We start from the raw sequence: 14,022 nt of genomic DNA, 5'->3' as shown, positions 1-14,022 counted from the left end.
ATGATAACTAATCTATGCAAATCATACCAGGAGGGCAGACGCAGGTGAAATTGCTCCCATCTTGCTTCTCATTTGCGTCCACACAACCGGCGTTGTTCTGACAGGGCTTCCGCTGGCAGGCATCAAATTCTTCACAGAAAGTACCCACGTACGGATCCTCACAGGTACAGGAAAACGTTGCCTAAAACACAAACATACCATCTGTGTTACACGAGTCCTCTAAAACGTATGCTCAGGCTGTGAATCTCAAAGTTCCAAAGCACCGCTCCCAATACCGAATGCTTGAATCGCATCATTTATATATATATTTTTTTAAAGATTTTATTTATTTATTTGACAGAGAGAGAGGCAGCGAGAGAGCGAGCACAAGCAGAGAGAGTGGGAGAGGGAGAAGCAGGCTTCCTGCGGAGCAGGGAGCCCGATGCGGGACTCGATCCCAGGACTCCAGGATCATGACCTGAGCCGAAGGCAGATGCTTAACGACTGAGCCACTCAGGCGCCCCCGCATCATTTATATTTTGATCTGATTAAAATCATAGCTTTGAGAGAAATGGTGTGTATTTCTTTACACTTTAATTTTCAAACATTTATTTTTCTCATTCTTTCTTTATTGATATTTATCCCAGCCATCTTTCCTTTTTGCTAAAATAAAAAGTGGAAAAGACAACTATGTTTTAAACAAAAATGAAGTTTTGCTGGCCTGACATGGAAATGACCATTTTGCTAGAGCAGATATATTGTGCTCCAGCCATTAAATGAGATGTCACACCAACTAAGATCCTGCAGCATAGATAGCACTCGTCCAATGTCCTGCTCTGACCACCTTCCAGAGCATCGAGAGAATTTACTGAATCCCCCTGTAAATTAGCCTCAATGTCAATGTACAGCCTGTTTGGCTTATGGTATTCCTGTAATCTTAGTGAAAGACCATAACTCAGTCCCAGAGCACTGCATTTGGTTGGAAGCTTCTTCATTCCTGAGATAGTTGTAAAATCCAAATAAAACTGAGCCTTCCTGCTCTCTTCACTCCTTAATGCCTGAGGGTGGTGACCATCTAAAAACAAACAACAACAACAACAAAAAAAACACTAATCTGGTCCCAAACCCTGTGTGAAGCAATGTAGGTTGTTACTGCAGATCTTCGTGAAGAGAGGTATGGAGGAAGCAAAGGAGAATGGCATAAACAAAACTGAATACTTAAAACACTTGATTATCTTGGGTTTTCCAGATAAAACAAAATCCCCCAAAATTGTATATCAATTGCAAATAATGATAACATCCCCCCCCCCCTTCTCCAGCCCTCACGGTTGCTTTGCTGGCTCTTCTAGAGTAAGCTTGACTTCAAAGGGAGATCTGTAGAATTTATCACTAAGGAGAAAGCTGGAATGAGGACTGAATTTTATCAAATGCCATTTTAGCTTCTTGAAAAACAATAATCTATTTCTTTTTGTCTTTGACCTAGCAATATGTGAATGTTTAGATGCCCTAGTCCTCACTCAACCTTGCATTCTTGGAAGGAACACCCACAGAGGCATTATGCAAAATTGTATTATGGACGCATTCTATTTATAGCCATACTTCTAGTGCTTTCCATCTAACTTGCCCCATCCCCACCAGACCCCTTTTCTAAGAAAAACTGTCCCTTGCACAATTAGATCATAGCTTATACTCTAACAGGATGCCCCCAAAGTGACTAAACCAGGAGTGGATGGACCCATGACCTCAGCAACCAAGCAAGAGACCCGTCAAATGTGGGGCGCCTGGGTGGCTCAGTTGGTTAAGCGACTGCCTTCGGCTCAGGTCATGATCCTGGATTCCCGGGATCGAGTCCCGCATCGGGCTCCCTGCTCGGCAGGGAGCCTGCTTCTCCCTCTGACCCTCCCCCCTCTCATGTGCTCTCTGTCTCTTTCATTCTCTCTGTCTCAAATAAATAAATAAAATCTTTAAAAAAAAAAAAAAAAGAGACCCGTCAAATGTGACATTTAGCTCAACCAAACTGCCAGGTTTTGTGTAGGTATGTTTTTGTTGAGGGAACAGGAGAAATCCTTGTAATCTGCATAATCAATTCTTAAGTTTAAGAACACATTCTTAGAAACCAGAACAAGTGGAATAAAAGCAATGGCTTTTCTTCTTAAGAGTTAAATTTTCTGCCTTCTCTTTCCATCCTTTCTCACACGTCTCTTTGGCAAATGGAAATTCGCTCTGCCTGCTAGCAATTCTTGACTCCCTATGTGCTTTTTCAGGATAACGTGAGGTGGTTTTTTTCCTTTTGTTTGTGTTTGCAGGACTTTGTAGTTCAAAGCTGGGAGAAGCCGCATCAAAGCTGTTAGAAAGGCAACTTTTTAAATAGGAAACTCTTCCTCTAGAACTATATTTTAAGGAAAATCTCATCCTTACCCAATGTGCAACAGAGTACACCTTTGATATTTGCAGGGACCTGTCTGGAGCCCTTTGTGCATCTGCAGATCTGTGACTGCCTTTGAAATGTAAACACTGTGTGGGCAAAATGGGCCTCAGCATCATAATAAATTACTATGTGTCATTATTTTTGGCAGTTGTCCTCTGAAATTTACTTGGTTTGCATCCAGCAGTTCCATATTGCAGATCAATTTCTTTGGCTATTTGGGGGATGCATTTTGCATACAATTCATCTGTTATGTTCCATGGAAAATACGTTGCTTGTGGAAATAAATTATTAAAAACACTAAATCAAATATCTTCAAGTTAGCTTTTATTAAATCTAAAGCTAAAACAGAAGCCACACATTTTGTTTTGCTTTGTTTTAAGCCAGAACATTGAAAGAAACTTTAAGAAACTGTTGAAACAATTGTTTTTGACCAAGCAAAACATGGAATTGATTCTTAAACTTTGATTGATTGATAAGGAAGATTCACAAGTGTTTACATACACATGACCATAAAATCTACTTAAGTTTTTATGTATTCTGTATCATATGGTCCACAAAGTTAGATTTCTTCCTGTCTATTTTCTAAGAACAATGAGCTTTCCTACACTATTAAGAGGTTTGTTTTAATATTAAGCTTCAAGACTTGATTTGTAAGAAGCCATGAATATTTACTAGGAAACTATCTTGTTAGCATCTTTTTTTTTTTTTTTAAGATTTTATTTATTTGACAGAGAGAGACACAGCAAGAGAGGGAACGCAAGCAGGGAGAGTGGGAGAGGGAGAGGGAGAAGCAGGCTTCCCGCCGAGCAGAGCGCCCAATACGGGGCTTGATCCCAGGACCCTGGGATCATGACCTGAGCCGAAGGCAGATGCTTAATGACTGAGCCACACAGGTGCCCCTGTTGTTAGCATCTTTGTTGTGGAAAACTGTGATCACTGAAAGTTGTAAACGTTATACCAACCTTAAGAAGTTTAACCCACTATGGCCGCACTAATCTAGGTCCAATTGACTTAACGAGCATAAAAGCCAAAATGGACTTACTTAAAATTAGTAGCTTAGCGGGGCAGGGTGCCTGGGTGGCTCAGCTGGTTGAGTGTCTGACTCTTGGTTTTGGCTTAGGTCATGATCGCAGGGTCTAGAGATCAAGCCCCACATCAGGCTCCCCGCTCAGCACACAGTTGGCTCTGCCCCTCTCCCCCCATCCAATGCTTGCGCTCTCTCTCTCTCTTTAAAATAAATAAATCTTAAAAGTAGCTACTAATTTTCCTTGCTATTTCCTTGCAAAGCTATTTCCTTGCAAAATTATTGTATATTTACATGTAAAAGTATTTTTTTTAGGAAAATGAAAAGTGACCCTCAGAGATTAATCTTAAAACCCAATGCAGAATCTCAATTTTCCCCAACAGCTTGACGTCCAATATTCCATTTGTACATTAATGGAACTTTCTCGGTGATGGGAAGCTCACTTGGAAAAGCTGCAGGTTTAAAAAGTTTCAGTCACACCTGCATTCGTATGACATCCATATGACAAATATTGACTGAGCACCTACTATGTGCCAGGCACTGTTCTAGGACCTGGAAACACAAGAATGAACAAGACTGGCTCTTAGAAATGATAAACTAGTGCTGGCTGATGATAAATAAAATGAACAGGTAAATAATGTAGTAAATGAGGTGATAAATGCCATGGGGAACAATAAAGTCGGGAAGGGGAAGAGAGGGACCCTATAAGAATCAAGCCCATTAAACCTCCTATTGTGTTTACCGTTAGGATGCTGGAGAGAACATTCTATGCCACACATTATTTTGTGCCTCCTTTATAAAGTCCTCCTCAAGAAAAGTCACTCATTTAAGTGCCAGTAAAAGTTTTGTTAGTCATGAGAGCTGACGTCTTGTCCTCATGAACAATGCAGATCATGGGACTGCCCTTTTTTTTCCTCCTTTTTGATTTGGTTGCGACATGCTCAGAGTCTACAGGAAGTTCAGCTTTAACAGCTCTCTCGAGCTCTGCGACCTCTATGTGTCCTCTTCCTAACTTGGATGTTGCATTCTAATTTATGTCTTCTCTGACTGGGACTTATGTTTTTGTACTTTTTAATATTTCAATACTTTATGAAATATGGAGTCAGATGTGTGATAAGTAAGTCCAAATTCCCCAGCATGGCACACAAGGCCCTTGACAATCTGGCCCATCTCACTTTTTCTGTTTCATTCTCTGCACCTGTCACTTCTCAGTAAAGCCTAATCGTCACGAACAAATCATCCCACAGAGACGCGTTTTCTGAGGAGCTTTATTTCTCTCTTTCAGGGTCAGAATTCATCCATTCTATCTTACTCTCTCCCTTAAACAAAGTATACAGAAAATACATTTATCTCTTGTTGGTGTCCCTGTGACATCAGTAAGAACATAAAAGCCCCAGCTGACTAGACACTGAATCTCATTGTTTATAGAGCTTGCTGACATTGAATTATCTCATTAATCTTCACCACATCTGTCAGGTGGCTGTTATCCCATCCATTATAGGAATTGGGAATAGACTCAACAGAGAGGTCAGATACATTTTGGAAGGTGTCCCAGCCAGCAAGTATAAGGTCAAGGCTTAAATCTGTATCATCGATTCCAAACCTTTCCCACGCATAGCTGAATATTGTCCTATCGTCACTGCATTGGTCTGTGTACCAGAGACGCACGCGGGGGCGCCCTTCACCCTGATGCTAAAATAACCCCAACAACTGTGGTTTGGTTCTTGCTCCAGATCGTGTGGTTTGTCTACCTCTGCTCTTAAGGTCTGGCGGCCTTCCTTATCGGCATCACTGACTATCCTTTTGGTTCATTGATTCTAATTTCTTTTAGTCTTAAGAATAATACCAAATTTATTCAAATACGGTTTCAAAATAGAGTAAAAATATCCTTCCTGAGAGTTGAAAGTATCTCTTGTACATAAAGTGCCTAATCACTCATGAACAGACTTGAAAACTTTGATTGGACGATTTTTCACCAGGACTGGAGGTCCTTGACGTTTGGGACTTCAGTTACTCATACATAATAGATGCTCGACTGTTCATTGAATTAAGTTGACTTCATAAGGGGCTGCTTGAAGGCAGCCTTCAAGGAGAGTCCTGTGAAGGTAAGGGGTCCTCTTCCCCTACTTCCTTGTCTATCTCTGAGGATCTTGTGTTTTGCTAAGACAGCTTCATAGTGACTCACACATTCTTCATCCACACATTCTTACTAAAGGGGATACTGGAACAGAATTTGGAGGGCAATTCCCAAGCCAGAAGGTGAGTAACGGGCCCCTAAACCTCTAAAATGGAAAGATTATCTGAGCCTCTCCTGGCTAAAGGACTCTCCGGGCCAATTTCCATTTCCACCAGGGGCCAGCCTGCTTCCAAACAACGTCTGGGCTATTCGTAGTTCAATGTATGAACATCTGCAAGATCAAAACTCTAGCTAATGAATCGATAATTGTTGGAGACAGGTGACATAGACACGGTGGTTTGCCAAATTACTCTCACTTGGATATGTGCTTGAAATTTTCCACAATACGAAATTATGTGGCTTTTATTTTAAGCATCTGGCTAAGTCCCAAGAAAGGAAAGTGAAAACTTCGGAAAATGAGACTCACACTCCGCATGTGGGTCCAACTCCTCCCTGTGGGATCCGCTTAGCACCTTTCCTGCAGAGATGTTGTAGAGAACCTTGTGAGCGCATCACTGAGCCTCCCCCGGTGTAAAGTCCCACTCCAGAAACTTCTTTCATCTCCAAGTGCCAGGAAAAGCTCTGCTTGCCCAACAGAACTGACTGCTTGCTTTCTCAGGTGGGCAACAAGAATCATGTAACTGAGCACAGTTCCCTCTAAACAGCAGAGTCTTCTTGAAGCTCAGCCATCTCTGTGCCAGGGGAAGGCTTGGCTGCCTCTCAGCTTCCCCAGCATGCCGAGGTCACGAGCAGGACACACCCAGCCCAGGCCTCTGCGAGGAGAACAATTCCTGCTTACAGAGCCTATGGGTAAATATTCAGAAGACTTCTCCAAACGAGTTCTCTAGATACCTGCAGGTTCAAGACGTAGAGTCTTGTTTCCCAGCAATAGAAAGCTCTGTCATCTTTCTGCTCTTAGTTAATTAAGGGGAGCTCCAAGTGCATGTTCATGAAGATGATTCCCTGAGTAGGGGCTTTCTGCAGACCCTTTTGCTGAGAGCTTACATTGTCTTAAGCAGACTTTCAAAAGAGAATGCAGTGAGTCCCCACTGTCTCATGTAACAATGCAGGATCACTCAGATTCCAGCCTGAGCTGTCCCATCACCCCAAAATGCACTGACCCTGAATCTGTAGAGATGGGAGCCCACAGAAGCCCCATCCTGGCAAGGACCTCAGCCAAGGACCTATTATTCCAGCTCCTAGGAACCCGGCTGGGTGGTCATCTGGGTCTGAAATCACATAGCTGATGTTAGGAGTAGGTAGTCAGGGCCAGGGTCCCCAACAAGAAAATATGGAGTCAGGACAGCTAAGATAAAACAGCACTAACATCTTGTTTTGCAGCTTAGACAGGACCACACTGACATTCTGCTTTGCAGCCTTTGCAGAAATGACTTCTGCAAAACGTCCTAAAATAAGACAACTTGGGGCGCCTGCATGGCTCAGTTGTTAAGCGCCTGCCTTCGGCTCAGGTCATGATCCCAGGGTCCTGGGATCCATCCCACATTGGGCTCCCTGCTCAGCAGGAGGCGTGCTTCTCCCTCTCCCACTCCCCCTGCTTGTGTTCCCTCTCTCGCCGTGTCTCTCTCTGTCAAATAAATAAATAAAATCTTTAAAAAATAAAAAATAAAATAAGACAATTAACCACAAAGCATTTGTCAATATCACGGGAAAGGGGCAATTAAAACCCAAGCCCCCAGATGTCAGCCAAAAAGGATCATCAGCACAGAGACATTAACCTGATAGATAGACAGATACATGCCCAAAGCCCTGATTGGCACGATTCAGCACACCCTGACTGCTGAAGATAGTTCTGCTCATAAAACCCCCTAAACTTAGAAACTCCAGGGGCAACCCACTCAGGGCTCCCTCTCTCTCCAGGAGCTTTATATTCTTGCTAGACTTCAGACTTTGCTTTGCTGACCCCACTCTTCGTCTGGTATACTCTTCATTCTTCGAAGCAGCATGAGCAAGAACCACAGGCACTAAGGGGACAAAAATCCTGTAACACTGACAGACACTAAAACCTAGATAAAAAGGAGTCATCAGAGCACACATTTTCTTTTTTTTTTTTAGATGAGTTCTTTTTTTTTATTATGTTATGTTAATCACCATACATTACATCATTAGTTTTTGATGCAGTGTTCCATGATTCATTGTTTGCATATAACACCCAATGCTCCACGCAGAACGTGCCCTCTTTAATACCCATCACCAGGCTAACCCATCCCCCCACCCCCTCCCCTCTAGAACCCTCAGTTTGTACATTTTCATTTGATTCAGCACAGGTGAGCTATAACGAATGGGCCAGAAGACCAATCTAGCATGGTCTTTTAGGCAGGTAGAAGTTAGCCTTTTACTAAAATCCCAGATTTGGTATTTCAAGAGACAGAAATGATTATTTGGATATAAAATTTAAGAGACTATCTGAGAATTCTTGTTATGATGTGAAAATCCCTACACATGCCTCTTCCTGGGCCCAGGCCACACAGGGACCCCTGGAGCCCACCCAGAGAGACGAAGTTTTGCCCCCTGCTGGGAACACAGTAAATTACCTCAAAGGAAAACTCACTCTGAATTACATTTTTTAAATTCTTGTCTGTCGGCCGGGTCATTCACTACACATGTAATTTAAACAACATGTTCGCATTGCTTATGGCTTATAATCTTACTCCCCATTAACCTTAAACACACTATCCCTCTTCTGTTTGGATTCATTAATTGCAAATATAACAGCTTATTAAAAAAAAGTAAGCTTAGAGAACATGCAGATCATCTAAATATGAAATTCGAAACTTGACATTCATGAATTCCTGGAATTCATTTCTTTGGCTTAAATGTTAAATTCTGAAAAATAGGAACAATAATAAATGAGCCTTGCTCTTTCCTTCCAAAGGACACTGAAGTTTACTTTATTACTCAAGGGGAAGAAAGTAAATGTCTTTCAGGTAATTTTGTAAAAGGCTTTCTCTCTCAAAGTGGATATATGGATTGGCAGAATGGAGACATTCAAAAGCAGTTTCTAGCCATATCATGGCAACTTCTGTGTTCTCAGCACGCTGAGCACAGCCATAATTAGGCATAAGATTTCCATGTAATCAGCCTGGATCTTCAGTTCACCAGTATCTGTGTATTTATTTGATGAAAAGTGCTAATCCATTAGCAAAAGTAAAGTTTGACTTTAAAAAAAATGAATGTCACTGAAAATTCATCTTTTATTGAATTTCCCTATAAAAAAACCAGCCTGATCCCACAAGTAAATGACATACCATTCTAATTTCTTATTTTAAAATTCCATTTAATCTTCTAGTTATTTCCTTTGCTACATGAAAAGAAAATGGTAAAGAAAAAGCTTTAATAAAATGGACACTTTGATGTATAAATTATTGATGAGAAGGACTCACTGAAGAATAAAGACCTTTCCTACCATCTTCTTCAAATTACCTCAGATGGAAAACCCACTTTGAGTTACATTTTTTTTAAGATTTTATTTATTTATTTGAGAGAGAGAGCACGAGTGGGGAGGAGAGGGAGAAGCTACCTCAGCAGGGAGCCCACGGGGCTCGATCCCAGGACCCGGGATCATGACTTGAGCCGAAGGCAGATGCTTCACCGAATGAGCCACCCAGGCGTTCCTTGAGTTACATTTTTAAGTGTAAAGCAAAGATGATAAACCAGTGGTAACTTCTTCTAAAGATGGGAAACCGATGGGGACAGGGCAGGGTACCCAACCATCATTTATTGAAAAAAGGCCCCACCATATGCCAAGCACCATTCTGAAGATCCACTTAATCTTCCCAACAGTCTTGCAAGATCAGAATGATTTTTCTATTTCACCAATGAGGAAACAGTTCAGAGACTTTAAGTAACTTGCTCAAGGTCACACAGCTAGTCAGAAGCAGTGGGAGGCGGATTTAGTCTCATTGCAAAGACATCTCTTACAAATTAAGATATTCAGAAATGCAAGGAATTGAGTCACAAAGTATGAACAGTGCAGTTCAAACACCATCCTGAGAAGGGGGATGATAGAAGCATTTATGCACTGAGTGAGAATTTGAAGGGAGATGGCTTCCAAAGGCCTCTTGAAATCTTAGATCTGATGCACCTCGGTTTCAGTCCCATGGAAGCCACAAATCCCCCCTAGCCCTCCCCTCCTGCAAGTGACTGCATGCCTCCCTGGGGTGCTAACAACCACCTCATGGGTTTCCTTCCCACTCTCACTGCGTCCATGTGATAGGGCTGCCAAAACAGAGGACCATAGACTGGGTGGCTCAAATAACAGAAATCTACTATCTCACACTTCTAAAAATGGGGAAAATCAAAACTCAGGTGTCAGCAGGGTTGGTTTCTTTGGAGGCCTCTCTCCCTGGCTCATAGATGGCTACCTCCTCCCTGTGTCTCCACAAACATCTTCCTTTGTGAATGTCTGTGTCCTACTCTCTTCTTCTTGTAAGGACGCCAATCATATTGGATGAGGGCCCCACCCATATGACCCATATGACTTTGTCTCACCTTGATTGTCTTTTTTTTTTTTAGAATTTGTCTGTTTGTTTGTTTGTTTACTTAGAGAGAGAGCGACAGCACGGGGGGGAGGGGCAGAGAGAGAGAATCTCAAGCAGACTCTGCACTGAGCACAGAGCCCAATGCGGCGCTCGATCTCATAACCCTGATATCACAACCTGAGCCGAAATCAAGAGTTGGTTGCTTAAGCAGCTGAGCTACCCAGGTGCCCCTTGATTGTCTCTTTAAAGGCCCAATTTCCCAATACAGTCATATTCTCAGGTACTAGGGTTGAGGACTTCAACATGTGTGTTTTGCAGGGATACAATTCAGCCCAGAACAGACATGCACCCTCTCTGGCTTATTCCTCCAACTATTTTCAGAGCAATCTTCCTCAAATGCTGCTTTTAGTCCTTCACAAATATTTGATGCTTACGTACCGAAGTCATTATCCTACAGAATACAAAATACTCATTGAACAATAGCCACCTGGAGAGTTTGGAAATGCACATACAGAGACATTTAAGGCATAGTTCATGTGCTCCAGGAATTGACAAGCTAGTTAGAGAAATAGATCTGTGTCATGGTCATTATCACTATCATCTTCATCATATACCTTTATTGAGCACTCAATACACGCTGTTAGAAGGGCTTTGCAAAATGCAGTTATCCTCATTGTTTATTGTTATCCCATGGTTATACTTGAGGAAACTGAGGCACAGAGAGGATGAGTCAACTGACCAAGGTCTGCTGGCTAATAAGCTGAAGAGTTGAAATCTGAGCCCAGGTAATCTGATTCTAGGATCTGCCCTCTATTAAAAGAAACTACATTACAAATAAACCATGGTGCTCAGATAGATGGGGAGACCACACAGGAGCTGCCTGCACCTGGTCCACATTAAAGGTACAAAACCCACTCCCTTAGAGAGAACCCCCGGCTCCCTGCCCTGTTTCAAACACTGGGTCTCTCCTTAGGTCGGTCCTGGAGTGGCAGCTTTTGTCCTTTTAGGGATGAGCCATTGAGGACTCAAGACCCTTGTCACCATTTGATACCCAAAATCTGGAGATGGGGAGACAGTCCACCTACTGTGTGATGTCCACCTTAATGACAGGTGTCCTGCCAGACACACTCGGGTGTGTGGTTCTCCTTTCTTCTCTCCTTCCCCTTCCCTGTTTCCCTGTTTCTCCTCATGCCCTTTGGACTCCTCACATAGGTGGTCGATTACATTCATGGGCCATGGCTAACCAAAGTGTGTGTGCCCCACTTCCAATCTTTAGCATCTGAGGGTCTCCCTGTGTACATGTACATCTAACCCGGCTTTATTTTCACATCGGACCTATAATTCTTCTTTGCCTCTGTCTTCCCATCTGTCTTCCTCTTCTATAGGTTGTTGTATAGTTTATGTACTTTTGTAGATAGGCTCAAATCCAATCCAAGAGAGAAATGGGGAACAAAGAAGCAAAACACAGAAGAGCTGATCTAAGGGATCAGTTCAGCCTTCCTTATGGAAGGTAAAAGCAATTTATCAGCCCCTTGCTCTCCTGTTGAAATAAGAATGTATCATAGGTAAAATAATAGGTATCATAACCTAAACTCTAAAAGTTTTGTCTTAATTATATAATCTCTGAGACCATAGAATTTGACTAAAAACATTTCCTCAGTATTTGGAGAGGAAAAAAAAAACTATCTTTTCATTTTATTGTCAAAGATTTTATTCAGAGTCCCTGATCTAATGAATGCATTTCTTACTTTATTGAATTTACATGGACACACACTGAAGTAAAACCAGCAAAGGTGGGAAGGCCCTAGCATTCATTTTAATTAAATCTTACCTCATTAAACATTTGCTGCTTTCATCACTTTAATACTGAACAAAAGGCAGGTTATATCTAATAAATGTGTTTCTCCAAGATAATTAGAAAAGAATCATTCTAATAATTTCCAGGAAAAGCTCAACAAAATATCTAACTTAGGGTGGCAAAAGAATTACTTAAGTTCACAGGCATGACGAATCTTGCTTGCTTTCAAACTATTTTTATTAATCTATAATATTCACATGAAATGATCTCTTCTATGGTATAGTTTAATCCTCCAAGTCCGAGTAAGAAAGAAAAGTCTGCATACAGGTTTTGAATATAGGAACATGAACACTGCTCATATCTTCCTTTCAAATTTTTTTGGTCAATGTATCAGATTTTAACCATTTTGACACTGGTAGTTTCTTTTCTAATGCACGTATGACTCTTAGGATAAGATACTGGATTTAGGTTCTTTCTTCGGGGAAAAAAAAAAAATGTTGTACTTAAATCCCCAGAGCCTCAGTATCCCCAATGATGGGATAGGGTGATGAAATGTGCATGTCAGAGGACTGTGGGCTCTGGAAGTCCTTGGGCTAAGCATAGATCCATATAAGTGCTGGAAAAAAACATTAAGTTCTTAGGCGCCTGGGTGGCTCAGTCGGTTAAGCATCTACCTTCAGGTCAGGTCACAATCCCAGGGTTCTGGGATTGAGTCCCGCATCTGGCTCCCTGCTCAGTGGGGAGTCTGCTTCTCCCTCTACCCCTACCTCCTGCTTGTGATCTCTCTCTCTCTCTAAGAAATAAATAAAATCTTAAAAAAAACCCATTAAGTTCTCTTCCTCTTTCATGTGCATACTGCCGATACACCTTATCATGTGGCTGCCAAACACGACAGTCCTGTGTGGGAATCAATCTTCAACAATGTTTCCTAATTATAATTTTTAGATGCTCATGTTGGAAAGGGAAAAAAAAAAACAAAACAACTCTATTAGCTGGCCCAAATTCCTGTCTTCTCTGAGGGATGCATAAATGGGCTTTTGCTATGGAATAGGGCTCCAAGTCATTTATGTCAACAGATGAGTGCTTCTAGAGCTTCTCAGGCTCCCCTAAAACAAAAGTAGTTTTGTGTATTTAGCGTAACATCTGTCTCAGACGATTGGCTCAAATGACACCAGCCTCCCCTGTTTCTAAACTAGGGAAAAATGAAAACCAAACAACAGGGCTCAGATTTGCTAACAAATCTCACCTCCCCAAACCCGGCTCCTTGTTCTCATATCCAACACCTAGAATGATCTATGATTCTCTCTCCTACTAAAACCAACCCCTTAGAAAACTAAGTTGCTCCCGTTTTAATGACAGAGAAAACCTTAGTGTGATACCATTTTAGGGACATTTGCATTTAAATAGGAAATCAGGCCTTTATTACACCAGAATTAAGCTCAAATAACAGGTTTCCAAGCATCCCTCCAGGCTGGTGTGTCAAGAAAATTGGGGATGAGAGGACCTTCCTGGACATCCTTGAATCTTACACCAGCGCAGCAACCGCCCCCCCCCACAGCCCACTGCCTTCCATCCAACAGCATGGGCAACTACAGTGAACCAATGTCAAGTTTCTTTTATTTTTTTTTAAGCATTTTTTAAAAAATCAAGAATTTTCGGTTCAGAAGTAAAGACCTTCCTAATAAAAATTTAAAAATAAATTTATCTCTTCTCACTAACACTGGCTGATAACCATGGTTTTTCTTATTTTTTAGAAGACCCTTTAACAAGGTTCTCTTTGGGGAACAAGTACATATTCATGAGTATTTCTGGCTAAAAGTGATATTTGTCAACAATTTTATTTTTTTAACTGCAAAATTAAAAATACACGTAGCTAAGCCGCACTTCAGAACAACGGGTAAGAAGTAAGGCAAACAAACGGGCGCCTGGGTGGCTCAGTTGGTTAAGCGACTGCCTTCGGCTCAGGTCATGATCCTGGAGTCCCTGGATCGAGTCCCGCATCGGGCTCCCTGCTCGGCGGGGAGTCTGCTTCTCCCTCTGACCCTCCCCCCTCTCATGTGCTCTCTCTCTCTCATTCTCTCTGTCTCAAATAAATAAATAAAATCTTTAAAAAAAAAA

At 41.8% G+C, this 14,022-nt stretch overlaps 1 protein-coding gene across 1 annotated transcript in view; it reads right to left on the bottom strand.

The window, feature by feature from the left end:
* DNER (delta/notch like EGF repeat containing) overlaps window positions 1-14,022 on the bottom strand; it is a 284,346-nt gene that overhangs the window by 101,693 nt on the left and 168,631 nt on the right. Inside the window, exon 6 of the mRNA XM_081813453.1 lies at window positions 28-181. Coding sequence (XP_081669579.1) covers window positions 28-181 — 154 coding nt within the window. The remainder of the gene's footprint in view (window positions 1-27; window positions 182-14,022) is intronic.

This window comes from Leptonychotes weddellii, chromosome 3 (assembly GCF_054177405.1).
Source record: "Leptonychotes weddellii isolate Sample4059 chromosome 3, ASM5417740v2, whole genome shotgun sequence".
NCBI classification, from domain to species: Eukaryota; Metazoa; Chordata; class Mammalia; order Carnivora; family Phocidae; genus Leptonychotes; species Leptonychotes weddellii.
This window is presented reverse-complemented; position numbering and strand designations above follow the sequence as displayed.